The sequence below is a fragment of the Eurypyga helias genome, unplaced genomic scaffold (genome assembly GCF_000690775.1).
Source record: "Eurypyga helias isolate BGI_N326 unplaced genomic scaffold, ASM69077v1 scaffold33121, whole genome shotgun sequence".
NCBI classification, from domain to species: Eukaryota; Metazoa; Chordata; class Aves; order Eurypygiformes; family Eurypygidae; genus Eurypyga; species Eurypyga helias.
The window spans coordinates 49,436-75,007 of NW_010230757.1; the positions used below are offsets into that span (position 1 = coordinate 49,436).

The 25,572-nt window shown below is 41.1% G+C and overlaps 1 protein-coding gene across 1 annotated transcript in view; it reads right to left on the reverse strand.

Moving 5' to 3' along the window:
• The window catches only part of SPATA16 (spermatogenesis associated 16), a 79,591-nt gene that overhangs the window by 10,446 nt on the left and 43,573 nt on the right, over positions 1-25,572 (reverse strand). The window contains exons 5-9 of the mRNA XM_010160847.1: positions 18,439-18,586; positions 15,071-15,217; positions 14,719-14,831; positions 7,507-7,671; positions 3,030-3,110 (exon numbers count right to left, since the gene is read on the reverse strand). Of these exons, the coding sequence (XP_010159149.1) occupies positions 3,030-3,110; positions 7,507-7,671; positions 14,719-14,831; positions 15,071-15,217; positions 18,439-18,586 (654 nt within the window). The remainder of the gene's footprint in view (positions 1-3,029; positions 3,111-7,506; positions 7,672-14,718; positions 14,832-15,070; positions 15,218-18,438; positions 18,587-25,572) is intronic.

Sequence of the window (25,572 nt, forward strand, 5' to 3'; positions counted from 1 at the left end):
TGTAACGGCAATTCTGACCAATCCTTCAACCATTTGGAAAATAGGCACTGCTATAATTCTGCTGCATTAGAGAAAAATTTTGAGTGCTTTCATTAGGTGCAACAGCTGTTTATATTGCAAAAGCCAAACTTTATTGGTGGTAGCGTAGCTGTCAGCTTTCCAGAGTTTTGCCTTTGTAGCTGGTTATATAAAAGTCCTTTATGTTCTTTTTTGCTTTCCAATATATGTAAATTAATTCAATAGCAAAAATACAAATAACTACCTTGTAACTAGATCTGTGTGAAGGTTCTTTGTAGGCTACTACAATCAGTGTCGTGTGATGAGTGAACTGAGAAATACTGAACCTTATGAAATGGTTTTAGCACAAGTGACATACTGTAATCCACACCACATGGATTTTTAATCGTAAGATTTAATCTCCCTCCTTACTAATGTATTAGAACTCTTTAACCTAGTGTAACACTCTTAATTAGTGCTGATTTAAGGAAAAATACCACAAACCAACAAAAAACCCAACAAAAACCCCAAGCTCCCTGAGTGTTTTCCTGTCTCTGCTATTAAAAAAGTACTTTTTCCTAAGAACATGCTGAATGTGCTGAGATTCAATTTTGGAAAAAGCAAAGTAGAAAAGAAGAATTTGATGATGCTTTTCATTCTCTTTGTTCTGATATAATATAGAAAAATATTTTTGTATTATGAAACAGTGAGTTCCGTGTGGAACAAGATGCCCCAAATCAAATAGTTGAGTTGTCAAAAATGAAATGCAGAACTATGTTCAGAACGCAAACAAATTTTGAAGCACCAGATTTTAAAATGGCAGAAAGCAGATTTTCATGGATTGAGTGAATTTTATTCCCGAATATTAAATTATGCCACATGAATCTGTGCATAATATGGGATACCAGTCAATATTTAAATGTTAGCTTGATTTCCATTAAGATTATGCTGAAATTAAAAGTATGCAGAGAAATACAGGATGTACATTCATAGACATGTATACACCTAAAGAAAATACTTTGTTTTGACAACTTTACAGTGAAATATTAGCCAATGTCTGTTGAAATATGTGGGAATTGTTTTGGTACCAACAAAAATCTTTTAATGAGACTTTACTAAATATTTAGATATCCATGCATTTGGTCTAACTTTCAGCCACAAGCCTTTCTCAGCAGCCTTGGAACTGTGAGCATTTAGAGTTGTGAAAAATCAGGCTGGTTATTCAAACACCTAACTGTGGATTAAAATCCTGACTTTTGGAACAACCTTATAAAACTGCCTTTGATAATTCAGTGTATTGTCTGAAAATGGGAGGGATAAGTGCTGGAGAAGTACATGGAATTGGATATTTGTAAATATATCATTAACTCTTTGCCTTAATCTCATTATTAATGCTTATTATATATAGCAGGAAATACATATGTAACTGTATAAATATATATAACTGTGTATTGTATTTAGTGTTCGTGTTGCAAAAGATTCTCATGTGATCTGTAGGTAAGTGTGAGGGCTTTAGAGACTATCCTGGTGCAGTGTAAAAGCAGTCTGCATATTTATCCTTTGTTTTGCCTCATGAGTGTTTGAAAGATAAAACCCAGTCTGTCTATAATTATAGGCATTTAGGTTTTGGTTACTTTCAGTAAACATTCTGTACCTGGAAAACTGTATTAAGAGCCACTGACCTGACAGCTAACCGAGGCAATTAACCTACACATGCTCACTCAGAGGAGATGCCTTCTGAAATTTTAATTCAAATCACTTGGCTACATAGAATCACAGACTGGTTTGGGTTGGAAGGGACCTTAAGGATCATCTAGTTCCAACCCCCCTGCCGTGGGCAGGGACACCTTCCACTAGACCAGGTTGCTCCAAGCCTCATCCAGCCTGGCCTTGGACACTCCCAGGGATGGGGCATCCACAGGTTCTCTGGGCAACCTGTCCCAGTGCCTCCCCACCCTCTCCGGGAAGAATTCCTTCCTGGATGTCCAATCTAAATTTACTCTCTTTCAATGGTCTCTGAAAGTGCCTTGACCCTCCACCCCTGTGATTTGTTTCAGACCTCTGTCTTATTTGCTTATCCTGGTTACACGGACTCAGTGCAGCCAGGGCTTGGGTTTTCAGTATCTTCCCTGAGATCTGTCTGTAAACCCCATATCCCAAAGAGGGACAATTTCAAGTCCCACGAGTGCAGAAATAGAAACCCTTTGTTCTCCAGCCTCCCACTGCAGCCATGACCTAGAGTGAGCACTCATCCGCCTGGGATCTGGTGGAGCCATAAGCCGGGGGGGTAAGACCAACTCTTGGCAACATTGGTCCTTCCTGGTGGAGTGTGGCTGTCCTTTTCCTCAGAAGTGGCTGAATGTCAATGGGGCCGAATGCCCAGAGCTGTGATTTGCTTTGGTTTGAAGGGCTTTGTAAAAATGTAAGATACTCCTATTCCATCCCAGCCTGACCTGTTATTCATTACATGGGTCAGACTCATCAATACAGAGAACCAACACAAGGCTCCCCGCGTTCCACAAATCCTTTAAGAATTAAATTGAGCGGTTGCTGTGCAGAGACTCCAGAAAGGCATTTACATGTCTTTTACCTCTCACATCACCAAAGCCTCATTTGAGCTCCACTAAGGGACCTAATTTGTTGGGCTGAATTTTATTCTCTAACAACACCTCCCCCCCTCCTTCCAATTAGCACAGTACCCCATATGAAAAAGGTGGAAGAGAAGTATAATTATCAGCCAAAAACAAGCTGTTCTTGGTCTTTGTGTGCAGGTTTGGTTTTTTTTTCTTTTCTTTTCGCATTAGATAACCACATGACACTATTAACATGGACAAAGATCAACCACAGGGGCTAAGGCAAATAATAAATATGTATTTGGGGCTAGTGCCTGAGCATTAACAGAGTTCAAGGCACGGAGTCAGGTTTCAAATGGCACCTACATTCTCTTCTACCTTTTGAGCAGATATCACTCAGGTGGACATACACTCCCCAAGGAACAATATACTCTCCTGCCCTTTGCGGCAGGTTTTTACCTTCTGAATTTTATTCCACACACGTCCGCTCTCACTTCTTCCTTCAAGGGTGTCCATGGCATCTGCCATTAGCAACCGCAGCTGTGGCACCAAGATAAAAATTATCAGTGTGGAATTCACACAGAAATAACTTCTCTAAATACACAGATTAAAACCTAATTAAAAAATCATTTGTAAGCTGATGATTTTATTACTCATCTTTCACACAATGAGCACTGCCACCTCATCTTTGCTTCAGCCATTACACTGTATTATTGTGGATATAAAATACTTAACAAAGGGAAAAAATCCTTTGGAAAATTTGTATTTAAGCCTATACGTTTTAATGCAGTAAATGTTTATACTTAGTAAAGGAAGACTTGGGTTGTAAAGAATAAAGGCTCCATATTTCATTCTTTAGCTGTCTGGGATATTGTGTCGTACATGAATGCTTTTTAGTATTTTCTCCCAAGGCTAATGTATCATAATTTAAGGCAGCATGTAAAACCTCACAAGAGGACAACACTAAAGCTGAGATGCTTTTACTGTAGCTGGAACTATCTAGCTCATTTTCCCTGCTTTTACTATCCTTTTCTTTGGCAAACTCTCCCTTCTCCTCATCATTCAGCATAACAGAGCATAAAACCAAGGCTGACTGTTTCTAGTGTAAACTATAAAAAGAACCTGTAGGAAAATACTTGTTAATCTGTCCTTAGTGTTAGAGGGAAGCCTAAAATTTGGGTTAGCTGTAGTATTGCCTCACTCTTCCAGGGTAGTCACAGTATTATCTCACCCTGCACCCTTCCCAAATACTTGAAAATATTTCAGTTGCTCCTGACTCAGCAGCAAAGAGACAAGGGTTGGATCCAGGTCTCCTCCTGTGCGCAGCCATCAGCACCAGCGTTTAGGAACAAGCTGGAGAAACTTGTATTTAATATTTGTGATATTGCTGTGCTCTAGTAAGTCTATTCCAAAATGCTTAGCTGGTTAAGGTGGACCCAAACAATAGTTTTTGGTGTCTCTTCCCAAACTTGTTACTCATTACAAGTAATCAGGCAGTATAAGCGTAAGCGTTCGTAAATTGTCTCTCTCTGTACCTAGACAGGCATCTGAGTATGTAAGGTGATGGAATTTACAACATCACTGTTTTGGCTCATCTGTGCAAGATATAAAAATGCTGTCTTGAGGTTCAAGGAGCAGATCTGTTTTTCCTCAAGTTTACCTTCACATGCAGGTTTTTGAAATTATAATTTTTTGTCTGTATCCCAACACTGGCTAAAAGGCTGCAGGAACCTTCCTTCGACTCTCTAAATAAATTTGCTGTGGTTAGTTCCAGCCTACTTTCTCTGTACTTCTGCAGCCATTCAGGTGAATTTTATTGGTCCAAATATTTGATGAAAACTTTTTTTTTTGAAGTCATGCATCAGTATTCATGAAAAACAAAACTACAAATTTCTGCTTCTGACTTTAATGCAAACAGGCTCAAGAACCTGTCAGAAATTTTCCATCACAATACTTTTATGACAGATAATCTCCTTCTATGAATCCAGACTAGAGACAGCCCAGAGATTAAGGGTATTAAGGGCAGAATGGGCAAAGTGCAGATCCTGCGTCAAACCGGGCAGAGGAGGAACCGGTCAGGGGAAGGGGAGGATTTCTCCATCGCTTTTCTTGGAGTGATTCTTTCTGAAGAACAGGCTGAACAGCAGCTACCAGCCCAGGGAGCAGGACATCAGTCTGCTGGCCCATGGGGCTGCTTCAACACCCCAACCAAACAGGGGACCTCACTGCTTTGGGCAAGAAGTTGAAAGAAGAAACCTTTCCAATCCACTCTGAGCTCTGGTTTTAATTTTTATCACCCAAAGTTTTTCATCAGTTCTATTGGAAGAGAAAATGCACAGACTACAAGAGCGGACAGTTGGCAAGGCACAGTAATTCTTCCAAAGCTGATTTTTGGAAAATCTCCTCCAAGGAAAAATGCTGCATTTTAAGAAAAAAATCTTGTCCTCATTTGATTTTTAAATTGAAATAGATTTCTGCTTTTTAACAAGCTTTCATCTTGATTTACGATGTACAAATATGGTGACATTGAAACCATAAACCTTGGAAAGATTTTCTACAGGGCTTTTTCCCGGTTAAATTCAGCTATTCAAGCTAACTGCAATCTTTGTTCTCCCAGGGTCTATGAATAAATACCGATCTAAAAAGGCCTCACTTGAGGTTTTCTGTTCCACAGATTAGGACTCTCTTTAGTTACAGGAAGGCATGTACACAGAAGAGTTTATAACTGAAATGCTTTTGGGATCTTTGCTGTATCAGTGCAAATTGCACTACTATAAATTCAGTGTGTTTTAGACTTTATGCAAGTTATACTGTATGTGATAATAAACATTTGGCATCTTTACCATTTTCTAACTCTCAGAATTTAACTGCCTTGCTTGGTCATAAAGTCTTATCTCAGTTTTACCAATGTGAAGTCAGAATGACCTCAGAGGAATTACTTTAAATTTTTATTAGTACAAGTGAGATTAGAATTTGGCCAGCTCAGTTTTCTTCATGGAAAAATTTAGATATCTCTTGGAAATATTGTTGAAGAGTGAGAAGCCCTTGGAGTTAGCATGGGTGCTGCAATCCTGACCCCACCGACATGGTGGGTCTGCCCCTGCAGCATCCATTGAGGGATGCTGAATTCCACCAGCACAGCTCAGTCCTGTGAATGTTTCATCCTGCCTGGACCCTGGTGAAATGAGGAGGATGAGACATAGGCTGAGCAAGTGGCGATCTTTTTCTCGTTCCCTGGATAGTTTGGGCATTCAGAAACAGCAGCACTCTGTGCTTGATGCGGTTGGGATGTGGTAGGGAAACGGTCTGTGCTGGCATAAGAAGAGCCTGTGCCATGGGTGCTGATGCCACCAGCAAAGGTAAAGCCCATTAATCACTCCCTGATGAAGTGACACTGCAGGTTCTTGCTTGCAGTCTTGTGCCTTACCACTGTGCTGCCTGAAGTTTACTACAATATTCTAGCTCCAAAGCATTTGTGACTCCTTTTGCACACGCTGACCTCAGATATATTTTTACAGCAGGATGACAGGACAAAGAAAAATAAATGAATGCTGAATTAATACATTTTAATGCTCTGGATAGGATAGCTGCTAGAAATTTTCTGCTTTTATTCTTTTAAAAAACACTTTTACCCTTGGTTTAGTAAACAAAGCATATGTGTTCTGTTGAAAGATTTACAACCTGTCACTCAGATCTCCCAGTGCAGGCCCTCGTTCTGCCCAGTCCTACCCCTAAGGGATGGAAGACCTTTGTCTCAGGTGGCCTAGAGCCTCCCCCAAAAAGCTTTCTAGGGAGGTCAGGCTCATGACTGCTACATGACAAGATACAGGCAACAGCGTAATAGCCTCTGCCTAACGTGTGATGTACTGAAAATATTGTACCCTGGAGAAAAACCTATCGCTGAAATACATACCAATAACTCCAGATCCTTTAGTCAGCCTTAAAATGTGGGCCTGCTGAAGTTTAATACTAGAAAACTTGCATCAAAAGGAGGATGTCGTTTAATAACACAGTTTCTTTGCAATGTCGTTTCCCCTTATCTCGAGCCCAGACTTCAAAGCCTGGCAACCACCTCCTGCAGTTGCAGGCCGCTGCTCGTCTTCCCTAAAGCAAGCTGCTGTGAAGCTTTAATTCTACAGAGCTTAGGAGCTTTGCAGGACTGCAAACAAATGTCAAGGGACCGGCTTTGGGAAAACCAAGAGTTTTTAGTGAACTGAAGTTGGATCTTCAAAATTGCATTGCATTTAAATGCAGGGACTCTAGAGGGACTTTTTTTTTTGTTTTATCCTAGAATGAAACGCTTAAAATTTGCATGTATGCGAGCCAGCTTTCTCCCTGCCCCTTCAGAAAACCTGACAGCCTTGTGGAAGAATAACCATACGTGCTTTCTGATGGCGGGTTATCGATCTGCTATCAAGCCATGAATGACTCTAGTCTTGCAAATGCATCACTGCCCTCATTTTACAAAGGGAAACCAAAACATAGCTGGTAGACAGGTTTGTTCAGAGATGGGGAGCGAGCAGTAGATGGAGCCAGGAATGAATATCTTTTCTCTCCTTTCCCCCCGCTCCACTGCTTTGACTGGTTTCGGCTTGTTTCTGCTGCAGGTGGCTTCTCATGTTAGGTATCTTAAAGTAGCATGATCTGAATAATTGCAATCATTTTCTCAGACTGATTTGGGGACGTTTGGGGGAAAAGAAGAGGCTTTAAAAATATGCCTACAGATGAGTCATGCTGGTTTTATAAAAGTCATCCTTGCAGGTGATTAGTACCTCCTCTGACAAGGCACTGCAGTCAGGTTTTAAAACTACTTCAGGTCCACGCATTCAAAAAACGACTTCCTGAGCAAATTGCAATGCAGTGCTCTGCCCCAACCCTTCCCTCCCTGGCTCCCTGCCTCTAAAGGCCAAAACAAGTATTAGAAATAAATACTCACCTTATTGACATCCTGCTGACTGATGTCCTGCAGGTAGGGAATGGTTGCTAGCTCAGCCATGGCTTGATTAATCACTTGGGACTGTTCCTTGACTTTCTGCAAACGGCCGAGGAGGCTGGCGTAATGCAACTTCTCTACCCCACTTGAACACGCGAAGATATCATCCTGTTTTCTCAGCAAATGCAAGTAGGTTAGAAGAGAGTCACAGAAAACACACTTATCCTCTGAGCCCTATGCCTTGAGGCTTATCATACATATTTGTGCTGGTAATACTATAAGCAATATGGCATCCAGCACCTTTAAGATAATGCTGCTGACAATCTTTGTAGAGGGGGGGAGGGAAAGAAAGACTGTCTTTCCACAATCTCTCTAGTAGTACTAGAAAAATAAATATGTAGTTGTAATATATGTGAAGGGGAGACAGCAGATAACAAACATGAATGCAATTTTCTCATTTGGAAATGGCTTTTTCCATAATCCCCTCTGTTAAATATTATCTGACTTAAATGGATTGCTTTTAAAGTTTCAGGGAAGTGGTTGAGGAAACTGTGCAGTGTGTCAGCTTACAGTTTGTTTGCAGACTAGGCAAATCCATAGTTTTCAAATATATAACCTTGAGGGACTAAAACCTGCAGAGGTGGTCTCTGATCCTCCAGGCAGCTAGGCATATGGTAAATTTTAAGCATGTGAATACAGAAACTCAGCCAAGTGCTTGCATAAAATCTCAGCACCTGCTGAAGTGTTTGATGGATGGCAGCCTTACCACCATATTTTCAAAAGTATACTGATGCCAAAATGCAAATAAGCACCCTACTGAGATTTTCAAAAGCAATTTGGCCTAGATTCCCAACAAGATGTAGCCATTGCATATCTGAATGCTCAGCCCTTCCGAGTGAAATTTCCATTCATCTAATCAGGGTTTTGAACATATTTAAGTGCCTGAAATTCCAAGAATTGGCATCAATTTTCAAAACCACTTCCAGTATTTTTAGCAGACTTTTGTTCTGGCAGTTGCACGCTGATGCTGCCATTTACATACACTTCCAGGAAGGTGATTCTAGGTCCAATCTCATATTGAATAGGGTGAAAGGAAAGTTTTGAATGGCATTTATTTTTCAATAAATGGTGTTCTGTATTTAAAATTAACTTCTCTTGGCAAAGAATCTTGATAATTTGCTTTGATCTTTGTCTTGGTTTTACAGAAATTTGCACTAGGCAAGCATCAAGTGTTATCAAAATGACTATCAACATAGTTCTTGTATCCAGCCTAAGAATTTAATAACAATGCTGTTCTTGTCTTCTATACATCTTAAAAGAATAATGGAAAAACCTTATTTTAAACTCTGGAAAAATACAAACAATCCTGGTACAGTTATTTTTACCCCTTTTTACAACTATATTAAGTATTATATTAAATAGTATGATATAAAAGACCATGCACTGGAGGCTAATGGCAGGAATACTGCTATAATCCAGTAGCTCCAGATAGGAATGCAACTGAAAAAGAAAGAGCTGAGCCAATGAACTGGTATTTCCATTAGCTGAAGGGGAGAATCAGGCACTGCACAGGGAAGAGGAGCTCTGGTCAGCAGTTCTCTGGAGAATTGCAGATAGCTCCAGTCAGCTGTGTTTGGAGAGGTTAATTTAAACCCAAGCATCATGGAGAAGAGAAGCCAGCATGGTAGGAGATTCCTCTTTTGAGAGAAGTGTGGTTTGATTACTCTATTAATGAAAAAGCCAAGAGCTGATTATTATTCTCAATAAACATAATGCAGGGCTAAATTCCAAAGAGAGTAAACAACTGAAAAGGGAAGGAGAGAGATAAAAGACAATGATAACAGAAGGACCATTGTGTATAAATAGGTACAAATAAGACAGGGGTGGTAATTAAGTTCCTTATAATTTAGGTTGAAGGTCTGCAGTGTGTTTCAGCAAGAGCAGAAAAGGCAGGAAGCCTCACTAGTTCTAGGATGGATTTTACTCAGTTCATGAATTATTATGTGACGCAAGGGGACATAACAGCCAGTGATCAGACTTGAGGAGCCGGGAGAGCCCTTCCAGGTCTGCCTTCTCATGAGCTTCTGTTGGCCCACCTCTAAGAAGGCAGCCCAGGGCAACTTCTTACAGACTATTTTAATCACTTGGAGAGTCCTTTTCTGAGGACCTGACGTAGCATTAGTAGGAGGCATCAGCAAGAAAAAGAGACATCTGTGATCTCTGATATGTGAAGTTGTGTCTGACACAGTCTAGTTAGCGTGACACCATAGCAAAGACCAAAATGGAGCCTCATCTCCACTCGCTCATTGGTGTTTGAAAGCCAGATAGCACTGTCCCCAGGTAGAGCAGTGTGCATTAAAATAAGGAGAAGCAATCAGTTAATGAGACTGAAAGAGAGCTCTTATCAACATGAAATGCTCTCAAAACATTTTAGATACAGCAAAAGGTTTTTCCCTTCTATTCTTGAAAACCACCCAAAACCTTTTTGTGTAAGCACTAAGAAATGAGTGTGTTGAGTCATCAGCTAAGAAAACAGGTAAAAATCCTCTCTCCTCATGCTGTGTCTTTTGGGGCCTTCTCCAATGATTAGGAAGTAGAGGCAAAAAGACGACAATTTTTTCTCAGCTTGACTCTCCAAAGAAATATGAAAGCATGCCACGTAGCTATGGGAAACAAGTTGGACATCTGTGCCAACATGCACTCTGTGGACATAGCAATGCTATTTAAGTTTATAGTAGGTTGGAAGTAAATAAATACATAACCGACAGTGGAGGGTTTTTTGAAGGGATTAGAAGAGGTTGAACGTTGTCAGAAGTGGCGTTTCAGTGACAATGAAAAATGCAGAAAGAGAAAGTAAATAAGTGCTGTGGGGAAAAAAATTCCACAGGGAGCTGAACCACATGATGAGAATTACATGAACTATAGCAGAATTCAAGGGCTAGTAAGCGGCAGTAAAAAACATAATAAAGTGGCCAAGCAATCAGATGAAGATGAAACCAGCTCAGGTAGGCGCAGGGAAGGTTAAGTAAAGAGCAAACTGAAATGGAGACTTTAGTGGAAAAGAGTTGGCTCCTTTCTCAAAGAGAAGAGAAAAACCTCTGAGGAATGAGATAGCAAAGGAACCAATAAATGCATTTGTCACAGTTGTATCTTGGTTAGAAATGAAGTAACATATTAAGACGATTAATTATTAAATTATTTAATAATTTATTCATTAAATCTGTTATTGTAATGATGGGACTCACCCACATTGTCTGGGATTCCAAGGAGATTATAATGAAAAAAGTAAAATTGAGCAATTGATGCTCTTTCTCAAGGACTTTATTCTTAATGGTCAGCCTTGTCTGAGGCAGAGGTCCTTCCAAGAGAGCTTTCCTCAGAAATCTTTTTGCTGTACAAATTCCCTTTAAACTAAAAAAGCATTCACCCCAGGGATGTATTTGAAAACCTTCCTTCTAGGAGAGAAATAGGGTCCTGATGCCCTGAGGATCAGCCCTGGGACATTTTCATTCCTCTGACCCTGGGATGAAAAAGCACCTACAAATGCAGATCAGCCTGTTGTGGATGGAGCTTATCTGCCTTTCCTAAATACCCAGCACTAACAACCAGAGCAAAGGTAGGACAGGCTTTCGTTGCAAAAAGGAGGTGGAGAGCATGTGAGAGGAGTGAATCATGTGTCCTTTCACGTACTGAGAATTTTGAGATGATACCCTGCTTTTTGCTTTTGTCTGTGCTCAAGAAGGGAGTCATTCCTTATGCCACTTCTGTTTATAAATGAAGTTTAATTGATGAATGCTAAAGAAAAAGAAAAGCGAAGTGGCTGGTCGGCCTGGATTTAGAGCAGGTATCTGTCACATCCAATATGCGTGGCATGTTTAACTATCATCTTTAAGAGCACCACTTTGCAAGAGTCTAGAATGCCCCCCAGTAGTTCTTCTTTTCCATTGTGGAGTGTATTTTTCAGTTCAAAATCTGAATGAAGTTATGCCCTGCAAGCAGCTCTGTAGTGTATTACAATAACAAGCGGAAAAAATCCATCATAATGTTTCCTTAATGCCCTTGGTATCCTCCAGAAAATGTGTATGCTGAAATCCGTATGTAGTAAACACTTCCCCTCTACTTAAAAAATAGACAACAAACCGGTGAGATCTGTAAATGCATCATGCTGTGAATCATACGGTCAGTTCTGTTCACCTTTGTAAGATGAGCAGTCTAATAAGCCCCTTCAGCCACTGTGTCTCCTGTTAAGTAGCATCATGTGCCATCAACAGGGAACTACGGCAGGAGAAAGGCAAACTTGGTGGGTACAAAGCACAAAAATTACCCCTGTGAAATCACTTGATAGAATAAGCACTTGTCAGAGCTGGTAGTCTTGATTGGAGCATGAGTAGCTGAAGGTCTGACTGATATATATATTTTAAGGCACATACAGTAACCTTTGTGTCACACTCTATTTCTGGGTGGATGTGGTTTATGGCATTTCCCCACCAGCAGCAGATGATGCTACGCCGGGACCAGACTGTGACATCCTTCCTCAGACGCCTCTTGCTTTACAATACACAAATGTCCCCTTGATTTAAATGGGACTGGCTGTTCTTGATGAAGAAGGGGGGGGGGGGGGGGGGGGGGGGGGGGGGCAGGGAGGGAGAGAGGGATTAGCTACAAAATGCTCTGCTTTTTTTTAACCTTTAACTTCATGTCTTGCCAACAGTGGAGTGTGTATAAATCATAATTAACTCTAGGTTGTGTAGCTGCAAAACTGATGTGCAGAATTGACTTATATTAAGTGTGCCATGGCTTAATAAGCTCTGCTTTAGCACCAAGATGTTTTTGTAAAAAAACATGTTTTTGTAAAAAAACATCTGATTAGGACAAGCGTTTTGGATTGTACATTTGTGTCTGCAAAGGAAGAAGAGGGCAGAAAGGAGTGTTTGTTCTATTAAAAACAAATATTTTCTTTCATCTTCTTAAATAGTAAAGCTAGAGTCTATCTGAAGGTTGTCTTGCATAAGTTCTTAATTTAGTCTGTGTGTGACAGAAATACAATGGAATAGTATTTCTGGCTTGAAGGAAATTTTGGAATACTTTCAAGGAAACAAAAGTGTCCAGATCTCTGCCAGGCCCATAAAGAGATTTTAATCACCAGTAGCAGAGCAGTTCTGGCTCTTACCCAATCTGTATTATCAGGTATAATTGGCTTTGTCATTTGCTCCTGGGGTCAGAGGTTCTGTCTTGCCCGGATCATGCAATGCTCGGAAAACTGAAGGGAAAGTGAACGTGTTTCCACTGATAACGGATGTGGAACTGACAGCTGTTTGTTCTAACTCAATAATTTCTTTCATGTTGGGGCTTTCCTTTTGTCCATTAAAGCTGCCATACTGACCCGCCGGTGGCTGGTTATAAATCCATAGGACTATGATTCAGACCCTCTATCCCCTTCGTGCTGCTGTGGGAGGTGACCCTTGGGTAGACCTTGCCTGAGCCACCTGGCTGCTGTGCTGACCTCCTTGGGAAAACGGCAGGATTGCTGCCGACTTCAGTGGTGCTGGCACTTCACCCTCTATTTTTGGGAGCCCTCTTCTGGTTTAGCAAGAATATTTAAACGTACGAGGTGAGGTCTAGAGCTGGTAGAAAATATTACTGTGTAAATTCATACGGGTAGTGGGGACAGGCTTGAGCAACCCTAATGCACCACGCTGCTCTCATCTCTTACATGACTAATTTGTCATCTTTTCCTGTACCCTGGATACAAGATACCACGTGCATCTGCTTGAACCACGTGGTCCTGTTCCTCCAAATTCATCTACTGAATAGGGTAGTTATGGGAAATTCAAAAGATATCTGATGTCAAAGTTTTTTCTCTCCCTGATTCTTTAGAAACTGAAGAACTGCAATAGTGCAGTCACCTCTGAAATCTATACGCTATACCCGAAGAGAGAACTGTGGCACCAAGATAATTTTTAAAAACTGGTTTTTTACTGAGGCTTTAAGAAAGAACAGGGTTTTATTCTGAGTCTAGTACCCAGCCCACTTTCTGCCCATACTTTTGCCTTCTTAAATGTTCGAAGTGTGGTGCACACAGCAATAACAGATATCTCACTTTCCCAAAGATGTACGCCTGCACGTCAGTAACTTGGGCCTTTGGTCATCTGAAGCCAACAGCACATGGTTTCAGGAAAGAGCTGGAAAGAAGCAGCTGTGTGTTTCCCTGGGGATGTCTGCCCGCTCCACCTGCCTCACACCCATGCAGATGTTTTATGAGCACCCATTTTGGCGAAGTGCTGAGCACCTTTACCTCCCACTAAGCATGTGAGTTCAGGCGCTTGCTGTTGTTTCAGCAGCTGCTCTCTGAGAGTAAAGGAGATACAGCTTCCTCAAACATTTAGCTAATGTTTCTTCCTTGCTAGGGGTTGCTAAGTAGCAGTTTTTGTCAACCTCCTAGCTGGTATCAAAACCTAAGAATATAAATCCTGTGATTTGCTAAGACACCCCTGACGATGAAATGGCTCTGTTTCCTTCAACATACAGAAAACTAAAAAACCCTTATTGCTAGGGAAAAAGTGTTAACATTAGCATTTACAATCTGGGGAGGAGAGGCTGCTTCCACTTACTTTCAGGAGAATAATTTAAGAATTGCATTAAAACAGTCTAGTCTACATGCAAATTTGATTTTTGACCTTTTGTGCTAATCAAAAGCCATGGTGCTAAAAAGCTGTGTACATTATTGCAGAAAGTATGGAGTAGAATTAACTAATATACCTTCAGTATGGTTATAACAGATTTGAAGGTTATTTCACATACTTCACTACATAGGGATCAGGATCTAAATCACTAGAAATGCTTCAAGTAGCAATTATTAACTCTTGATGGAGATCCTGCTGATATTTGTAGTATACTATGGGTATTAAATATAGCAAGTAGTTTTGATGGGTATGTGAAGTAGGGATATAATATAATAGGCCATAAAGATTTGAGAAAATTACATGCAAATTCATTTTAGATAAACTGAGCACACTGTTAAATAATTAGGGCTACTTTTTAAAAGTATCTAAAACCCAATTGAACTCTGTTCCTAATGCAATTAGCTCAGCATTTCTGGACACAGAAGAAGCATGTGCAGAGTGAATTACCCACCAAAAAGCACACGCCATTCACACACACACAGACTTCTGCTGCCGGACACACTGCACACCAGAAAGCAAGTTTTATACTCACAGTTAATTTGGTGCTTCTTATAAAATCCATTACTGGCACGATCTTATTCCCAGTGTTATCCCAGAAATTTTTAGTTTCTTCTTCTGTGACAGGACAGAAAGGTGCTTTCCGGTCTAGGAATGGAAATCACAAAATCGTATGCTGTTTTTATTCATATACATTTTCCATAGAGGATATAGCAAGATGATGGGTAAACTGGAGGAGAAAGGAAGAGGATGGACAGAGCTGTCTGCAGAGTCAGGGCTGTTGGCTCAGAGAAACGGGTCCTGAGAATCCCCCCGACCCCCTTCATTTAGGAATGCTCACGGAGGTCACCCCTGAGCTACCCCAGTTATTAAGCAAGTTGGCATACCTGAAAAGATTGGCATTTTTTTACTTAAACACCTTTCCAAGATTTTTCCGATACGTTTGCTTCTGAAACCCAGAGTCAATAAGTACTTCTGGGGCTGCAGGAACGGCCACTCAGATGTCTGTGGCAAGACGTGAGGTCCACGCAGATCTGCAACAGGGAAGTGAGAATAATTTTCACTGTCACATTTCTTTTCAGTTGCAAGAGAAATTACTTTTTTTTGAGGAAAAAGAAGGAAGTCTAAGGGGGACTGTAAAGTAGTCCATAAAGCTTGCCAAAACAAAGGTGACCAAACCAACCCACCCAACTGTTAACTGGGTTTTGAAATTCCAGATATTGCAACCTTTTTCATCAACAGCTTAAATTTTGCTGTTGCATGAAATAAAACACATTCTTCCCATTTATGCATTTTTCAATGCTGATCATCCAAAGCATTCATAACTCAACACCTCAGTAACATCCTCATCTTTTAACTGCAAAAAACCCTTGCTTTACTGTTCCCTGAATTTATGAGGTTTGATTTCCTAGAGATTCATGCTTTTACCGTCACCACCACTATAATCCCAGGCTTCCTGCGTGTTCTTTCTGATCCTCTCAGCTGGCACGTAACAGCCTGTGCCGTGGCTTGTCCAAAAAGCCTGTGTGTCAGCTGAGTTGGTCTGCCCTGACCTCAGCGAGGACAGATGCTCAGAGCAATTGTGTAAGCCACCTTTGCTTAGGAAACCAGACCAGTCCTTTTCTCCCTCCCTTTCCTCTGCAAAAAAATAAACTTAGATTGAATGTCAGTGCCACTTTTCACAAAGGAGTGCTCTGTTTTCAGTGAGCTCTGCTTTTAAGATGCCAGGCTGCGCGGTCACAGTGACAAATGAAGAACCCCACTCGGAGCTCTCCGGACTCACCCCTATATAAATCAAAGCGAGTGGACCTGATTTTTTTTCCCTTGTAGCATGTTCTGCTTTTGAAGGATTCCCGATTTTGCAACAAACTGCATTGTACACTTGGATTTAAATGTGTATCTGCCCCTTTTCCTGGGCAGTGTGGAAAACTTTGAAATAATTCAGTCCTTACACCACAGCAGAACTTGGACTAAAATTCGACAGATGATTGTTACAGAATAGGAAGATTGTTTAAAATAACATGTTTGTGAGATGTCTGGTATTTCACACCCACTGTTAAAATGGGGCTTAGCTTGTATTTTTAATTTCCCCTGTGTGAGGCACAGACCTGCGGGTCAAAAGCTCAGTGATACCACACCAACAATGAGCCAAACTTGTTGCTTGTGATGTCTCTTTTGGGTGGGCAGGGAGATTTTGGGTCAGAGTAGATAAGTTTAGAAACCCCTAGTGCTTTGGTTGACTTCACCTAACACTGTTGTAAGTTATCTTAGCATCAAGCCCAGGAAAAGGAGCCACGTCTGCTGGCTGTGAGAGGGTTTGCAGGACAGAAACGAGGGAGGTCGGGAGAGGTCCTGACTGTGTGAGACCTCTCACACCGCTGTACTCTCAAAACCCTAATACCCATATTGTTTTTTCTTGACTATCTATCCCATTTAATTCCTAGAAACTTCAGCCATCCCTGCACTCAGAGAAATTTGTGTGAAATGGAAGCAGTCTTTTATCCAATAGATTCTTGTAAACAAACATATTTGAGGACAGAACTGGCTCTATTCGATGTTTTGTAATTGATTGAAGTACTTTAGGTCTGAGATCTCTTACCCCCCTTTTATTTTCCTTCTTCCTTTTCCATACTGGAAGGAGTAAGAAAATGACAGGTGACCCTTTCAGAGTCATTCAGTGATTTATGGACACACACTGAGTTTCAGTGCAACAGTTCACTTTTGCTGCTTATGTGCTCCTTAAAGTCCCACCCTTGCTGTAAATTTGAGAGGGTTATGTGAAATATGAAGTGTTCTTTTTTTAAAAAAACTAGATTCAGGGAGTTTTATTTTATGCCCCTTTTAATGCCAATACTTTTCTCCCATGAAATTCTCCACAAAGCCACATCAGCAAGTAAACAAACAGGGATTTTACAACCTCTGTCACAGGTAAGTCCTCATTTTCCCTCTTCAAACAACCCCAAAACTACTGCCAGAAACCCAATACACAGGTGGCCTGCAACTTGCAAAACATGATCTAGTTTTACACTGGTTCCTAAAGCAAAAGAAAAATGAACAAAAGAAGTTTACTTGTGTTAAATATTTGCACAGTTTTCCTAATTCCTCTTGTGTTTTTCAAATAGGTTTTCTTTTCCTCCCCAGAGGCACAGTGTGTATCCTTTTTGGAAACCTTATTTATCTCCTGAGTGCTGGTGCTCAGCGGTGCTGCAAGGACTAAGCACTCTGACCCGGGTGTAACTCTTGCAGGGAGCGGGCAGCACCTCAGCCTTTTGTGTGACCCTGCTGGAAGTGGCAGTGAGAGACGAGCTACACATCTCCTTTGTGTGACAAAGATAGAGGCTTTCAGAATTTGACGTGAGAAGTGTACTTTTCCCTTTAGTTTTCTCAATCACCAACTCAAAGCTAAGCATTATCAGGGTCAACTATGTTCCAAGTCACCACGTTAATGATAGTAAGAAAGTCTTCCCTCCTCTGCTTCTCTTTTGCCAAAATATTCCCATTCCTCTTGAAATAAGGCTGTGATCACCAGAATTTAAGCATCTGTTTACTCCAGGAGCTGCAATTTGAATTCACTCTGCCTGAAGATGCAAAACCCTTGTTCACTCAGGATCCTTTGTCTTCAACAGGCTAAAGGAAAGCTGGTTATTATTCCCATCCCTGCAGCTGAGTTGAGCTCAAAGGTGGCAGTCAATCCATCCGTGCTCACAGAAGGCAGGATATTTTTGGAAAGCGAAGACCCTGCTGCAGGGATGACCATCAGTGAACTATGGAAATCCATAGAGATGGTAGAAATGGGCTTGGGTCTTGCTTGGGTCACCACAATGCACTGCAAATCTACCTTTGACCAAAAGATTAGTTACAAGAATCAAATTCAACAACTGAAACATGAGGTTTCATGGATAAAAATCATCTTTAGGGGGATTTGCAGTGTAAAGTCTGTGGTTCACCTAAGATTTGACTACCTACCTCATGTCTTCATGGCCAGGCTGGATGAGGCTTTGAGCAACCTGGTCCTAGTGCAAGGTGTCCTTGTCCATGGGGAGGGGGTTGGAACTGCATCATCTTTATTTTTCCTTCCAACCCAAACCATTCTATGATTCTGTGATCATGTACAGTCACAGAGCAAATCTCAGAAGTTAATTTCCCCCTACCCAGAAGTATAGAAATGTAAAGGCTCATGCTCCAGACTCTCTTAAACTCTTTTTGTCAGCCACATTATATACAGTGCTTAAGAGCATGTGAAATCTGCTGTTACCTGTATATATGTGCTCCGCATAATCAGGGTGCTTTTCAGCAAACATTTCCTTTATCTCCTTTATTTTGTCAGCCTTGACTTCTTTCACAAATGGTGTGTACATAACTGAAAAAGATACTGCTGTAGTGATGGCTTCTTCAATCATAGCCTAAAAAGGCAAAGAAATTATATATTTCATGTTGGTTAACGGCTAGTTAAAAAAAATGAGAAAAAAGAAAAATAATTACTTTCAGAGATGATATTTTCCCTTTAATAATTGCACAGTCATGCAAAGATAACATATTTTGGTCTTGAATATTAATTAGAGGGGAATTTAAATTAGTTCCAGAAAACATGGCCTATCTATACTCAGAAAATCAATTTAATGGAGAAAGAACATTTGTAAACAGTTTTCAGTGCAGCGAGCCTATGTCTTCAATGAGGAGAAAAGTATTAGATAAATTATCTTTTAGATGAAAAGAAAGAGTGATTCCATGCTCTCTGAAGGTCACATCTTTCATCTGGGGGCTTTATTCAGTCCTTGGGAGCTGCTGAAACAATACTAAGCATTCATATTACCCCTTGGGTTGGCGTGAATCAGGCACTGTGCCTATATGGAATATTAGTCTTAAAATATGGCATTTAGACACCATTTGCATTAAAAGTAAAATTCACTCTTGTGCAGAGGGCAACATGAAGCTTGTGAACCTTGCCATCCCTTAAAAATGACTCAAATGATGCATTGTGCTGATGTTATGCGGAGAGGTGGATTTCACACTCAGCCGACCCCAAAGAACTGGTGCTGGAACTGCCAGGAGGAGCCACCAGCTTGGAAAGAGCTTCGCTCGGTACCCTTACCGATCGGTGCAAGGGAGGTGGGGCTGCAGTTCCTCCCAGGTTGGGGCTGTGGGTACTACCCCGTTCAGCACCGTTTCAGGTCAGAAAGGCATGAGAGGAAAAGAGCTATATTTTTTAACAGGGTGTAAGAACTTCCCAGATCACCTTATACACTGAAGTGATTTGCAGAAAGTATCATTGTAGGATGAGCTTGGTGTTTTTTTGGCAAGTCCTCACTTTTATTCTCTGGTCTATCCTCCACCTATGCAAAATTATCCAAGACGTAGAGTGCCTCCCTGAGTAATTTTTTTATCTGTCGACTGCTCCCACCGACCCAGGAATGAAGGCTGAAAGTGCCAATTAGTTAAGTATCTATGTCCTTCTCCTTAACGGCTTTAGACAACAGATCTCCTGCTATGGTTTTATGCCCCTTTATTTCCATCCTGTTTATGGGTATGGGGTGTGCAGAAATACCATAGAAACGCTATAATTGTTTTGAGCAGATATTGAGATAGGCTGCTGTACATGCACCTCTTACACCAAATGCTCTGCCTCCTGGGCGTCAAGGGTGTCACTGAGGATTTGGTTATACTTTAGATTACTATATTTAATCAGCCCATTATCCTGCATTTACTGGATGGAAGCAGGCTGGAGTGGACAGTATTTAGCCCTGGAAAATTAACAAGCTTCAAATGTGTGTAAGAGTATCATGACCACCTGGGGCAACAATAACATTTCCCCTGGTGAGGAGGGAAAGTTCCAGCTTTCCCCAGGCACAGCCATGTTATCCATGGATAATGCCACAGATATGGAGGTATCAGACCAGAAAATAGCAAGTGCGTCCTGCTGCCAAGAGCTCGGAGGCCCATGAATGGATCCGTGCATGTTCCTCCCTGCAGGAATAGTTACCAGTCTGCACTGATTTAAAGGAAAATGATTTTCAGATTTCATATTTCTATGGACTTCAACTATCTTGTCATTCAGGTCTCTTAGAGGATCAGTAGCAAAACAATGGGACCAGTCTAGCTTTCCAAGGTTTATTTTTTAAAAACAGAAGGCTACTTGTTCAAGTTTTACTGAATTTCCTGTATAAATATAGGCACAGAATTAGGTCAGCCTTATTTTGTGTGAGATGTTGGGTATTCTGCTGATTTTCTAGAGCTTGGCAACCATTTCCTCATCTGGATTAATACGAGCATGTGAATGTGATTTTGAGGTGTATTCGTACAGTTCATATTTAAAATTTAAGGAGTGAGGCAGCAAGATGAAAACATGAGCAGTTGGACCAGACAAGCTCTGTGTTCTGCCTGCGAAGTTCACTTTTGGCTTTATCATCCTCAAGAACAGTTCAAAGTCATGCCTATAATATCTCTGCATTGCCATGGACCCATGGCTACTCTGCACAGCATGCAAATAGTGACTAGCTCGAAGGGCAATAACGGTAAAATGTCAGCCAACAGGGAAAAGAACAGATCTGTAGGTTCTGGTCAATACTGCTACTGAAGGTATTATTATTACCCAAGAACATTTTTTTTTTCCCCAAGCTACTGACCCTGAGCATAGATGCTATTTGTTTTATTATCCTCTTGGATTTTTATGGGGTAAAGTCTTTAAGGATATAAAACTTCAGCTCATAAAAACTTTGGAGGAGAAAACTTTATATGATGAAATCCCTAAGGATTTTTCTCCTTAAGTCTTTATGCACTGGAGTCCATGCCCGTGGATGAATATCTGGCATCGTGTCCAGGAAACAGGATTGCCTACAGAACATCATCTGTCGTGCTGTATTCCATGCAGCTACTCAAGATAGAGTCACGCTGTGGAGAGGACTGCAAGGGCTCCAATGGACTTTCAGCAGAGTCCTTGCAGGGAGGACAGGATAACTCTTTTTTCCTATGTGCGTGTGTCTGGTGTCTTTCCATCTAAGGGTCCTTTCTGCAATCTCCTCTCAGGTACATCAGGGGTCATGTTGCTCTTCTGGCCTTGGAATGGAAGAAATGTCAGGCTCTTTCATGAGTGTGGTGGTAGCTGCTAAACTGATAAAAGCAATAGAGAGATGATTTTTTTTTTTTTTTGCACATCTTGCAAGTGAGCTCTGCAGTGGTATCTCATCACATGGTGCTACACTCCAGCCTTCATTCCAGCAGAGTGATAAAAATGAAGTCCTTGAGATGACCTTTAACCATAAGAAAGATCTCCTCTAGCAGTGTACAATAATGTAGGGACTATGGTTGACATAAGCCCCTGGAAAGTGGTGGTTTACCTCAGCAGCGAACAAAATCTACTGCTTCAGCAAAGATGCAAGAAATCTCTCAAGAAGAGCCTGCAGAGTCATCTGATGATAGGGAAGATTTTTTTTTTTGTAGTTATGGGACTGACTCATGCTCTGCTATGTCAGGAGGTTTATATCCCTGTTTTGGAAGTGTGGGGAATCAGAGAAAATCTGCAGAGAAACCATCTGGAGCCAAAGTGTCTCAAGGAGTATTTATATTGTCAGAACATCTATTAAAATAGCAATTAATTCTTTCATGAAACACACGTGTTCACAAAGTTTGAGCGATGTACGTTGCTATCATGACAATTAAAAAGCCAAAAGACATTCCTAAACAACAAATCTGACTTCTATCAAGGTTTTTGACCCAACACCACATACTTCTCTAAGTACCTTGGCTCTGCAATATCTCTACATTCCACCATATCTAGTAATTTCACAGATATTTTAGTAAGATTTTATCCTAAACAGTCTTGTATTTAAATGAATAGGTAGATGCACAAGAAACAAAGCTTTTCTGTGACAACTTTTGATGGCAAGTGATATAACTACTTCAATATTTTTTATGAAGCTCTTGCCATTTTGCCTGCTTAGAGCAGACATAGAAGAAGAAAAATGGCACTGTAGCAGCAAATTCTTCATAACAGTGACAGTAGCTTTCCCTGCTACAGTCTCTAACCTTAATCCTCTTTAAATACAGAAAGGTTTAATTTGGAAAATCCAATTATCTTGACATCTAGAATTAGCCAAAAATTTAGATATCTTTCTAGTGCCTTATCTTGCAGCTGCAGTGCACACCCAGCCACTGTCTCATTTACAGTACAGCAAAAAACTTTTATTGATGGTTTTTATTAATGCAATGATATCAGTCAGGGTAAAGCCATTAGCCTCTTCTATGAACTGCTTCCACTCTTAGGCTGGTAGTTAGAATTATGGGTGCACTGCAGTGCAACCTATGCGCTTTTCTCTATATCTTTCCAACCATAAAGAAGTATCTGGCAGCCCTGCCACTAAGTCTGTTGCTGTTGTGATATGAATATCTTCTCACCAGAATGATCTTCTTACATATTTTTTTTTCCTGCAGAAAAAATAAGTAGACAGAATGCCAGAGCATATCCTTTTCTCAGTATGTTTATGGTATGAATAAATCATGTATTATACAATAGATGAGAACTTTCTGCTTATCTGCCATGTAATGCCTCCCCATTAATGTAGGTCACATCAAATATCAGCTTATTTAGGTGCTTAAGTTATTAACGTATTTAAGTCTCTGCGAGTTATTTTGTATGCAGTGTATTTTGAAAGTGGATTTGCAGAGTACCACAGCGATAGATCCGTGTATTCTGCTGACTTCTGAAAGGCAGAGGTATTGCAGATGGGTTACCTTAGGCTTCAAGATCTGTTTGATAGTGTAATAAATATCCCTTTATGTGTTGGGAGAAAAGAAATCCATGCTTTATATCCTTCCAAAGAGATCACTATTCATTAAAGAAAATCCCTGGAATATATACAGTATGGAAAAGGCTGGAGGCTGCTCTTGAAAGTCCCTGTCCGTGATGCTGGCAGTTGGGAAAGCAGGGACTGAGCACAAATGTGGGAATGCGGTGCTAGTTCAGGGAAGCTCTCTGCCCATGAGCCTGGCCTCCAGTCTCACAAACTCCCATGCATGGGCAGTGCCACGGGAGTCCTCAGCTCTTCTATCACTTGTATCACATCTGACCCTCTCAGCTCAATAAATGTGGAAGATTCCAGTGTTTCTTTGCTATGCTGGACTCTCAGACCAATGAAGCAGAGGCTCTATGTGCTTAGCAAGGCTGATCCAGAGCGTTGACAGGGTGAGCCCCTGTTCCTGCCTGAACTACGGTTTGTTGCCATCAGTATCTACCATGCGTGTCTGTACCAGGAAGGAGCTCGAGCTCCAAGCATCCCTGCAGACGTGGCTCCTGGCCTGGACCGCCAACCCGTGCCTCAGCTGGCACGCTGGGATGTGAGCAGAGCCGGTCGGGCAGAGCGAGCCGAGCCCCCTTGGATAGGCAGCGTGGGTGCCGTGCCATGCTGGCAGGCTCCCGGCCACCGAGCTGGCTGCGGTGCAGACAGGCTTTCTTGGCGTGCTGGCAGGGGCAGGCATGAATCTGCCACGGGGCAGTGGGGTAGTGGATGCAGACACCACAGAACCAGCCCTGTGAAGGGGCCGATTATTCTCTACGTGAAGCTATTGGCCAAAACCATAGCTTTTAACCAGTTTTGTTAATATTGCCTCATTCGTAAGGATAAGGGAGTTTTCATGGTGAGAAATATGCTAATTCCAATAAGGCAATACAGTGTGGCTACTCTGAGCAGCAGCACTGCCCTTCCAGCGCCGGGAGATGCCTTTCGCCATCACAAGTCCTCAGCGGTGTTGGGTCAGATCCTGCTGTGTCAGGAATGGGTCACAGTTTAAGCAGCAGGGTTTTTTTCTGAAAGTGGATTATAAACTGTGCTCAGTTGAACAACCCTGGTAGCCTGGACACAGAGAGATCTTAACTTGGAGAGGCAGGGCTAAAGTTGGAGCACTGCTGAGTGCTTTACGTGAATGTAGTCAGAGCCACAGGCCAACACCTGGATGCTGCATCCATCTGGTGATTCAGGGAAGTGCTTGCGAGAAAGAGAGTGACTGACTGGGAAATGCTCCTGGGAGAAATGTGGGACACTTGCAGTAGGGGGTTTTCAGGGCTTTTAGCCCAAAAAGAGGGAAAAAAATGCAGAAACTAACTGAAAGAGATGTCAGTCCTTCTTAGCACTGAGCTCAACACCTTCTGGGAACTTGACTTAAATGTGAAGAGATGAATCAGGCAGCCAGAGATGGTGACTGATGTGGTTAGCCCGTAAAATGGACAGCACTGTTCAAAGGGGCAGTGAAAAATCATGCCTGAGTCACTGCAATAGCTAACCACTTTATGTGGCTGAATAGCTGCTAATTTAGTAGAAGACAAGTTGACTGTATATAAAGATGTTTCTGAAAAGTGACTTTATCTCTTTTTGCGTGGTGTCCTCTGTAGTTCTTCAAGAGCAGATGTGCAGATAGGAAACCACATAACCAGTAATGATCCTGGGTACAGCACAAACTCCTGCCTGTAGTTTCATCTCCCCAAAGAAAAGAGATGGTACACAAAAAAAGGAAAGAAGATAATGAATGTGTAACTTCTTAAGGACCTTTGCAACTCGAGGGAACAATACAGGCCTGAGAGCAGCACAAAATGGCTGGTTTTCTACACAGATTTCTAAGGTCTCTTTTGTACAGCTTAAAGCTCTGCTTTGCAACCTGGTAAAAGCCAGAATGAATTGAAAATTCTACTTGTGAAATCTACACATTACTTTTGAGCTACCCTGTAGGTTTTTAAAATGGTCTGGAGCTTTTCTGGCCAAGTTGTTCTTGTTGAACATCTTTCAGACATGATTTATGGGCCTCTGTTAATAGTTAAAACCCTAATTGGGTTGGTATTTTGCTTCACATTAGGATTTCAACAGCTACCAACTACAGAAAGGTATGGGCTGCCTATTAAATGCACCTGGTATTAAATAAATCCATCTTTCCTGAAATTAAAGACAATTAATCCATCTGTTTTAATAATTGTGACATTTAAACGAATAACTTATCTTAGCATGTAAATATAAGAATGATTCAAGCAACAATTATTCTAACATGAATGATCTGGTACCAGAAAAATAGAAGTAGGTAGAAAATATGTGGAGGTAGATATTATTAAAGAAGAAAGAACACAAGAAAAATGTTAAATTCCTTGGCTTTGTACATGTTGAATTGTTTCTGAAATGGAAATATCAGCAATAACAACAGCAATAAAAAGATCCCAAATCAGTATCAACATGATAGAAACTCTCTGTTATGTTATTTTATTTGCCTTCTCAATCCAGTTTTCAATTACACTATATTTTTACTAGTGTACCTGAGAGCAGAATGAAGCTGATTTTTTGCAGCTGAGTTATGTCTTACAAATAGTGTATTCTAAAGCCAGACTGGTATGAATGCCTAAAATGGCATATATCGG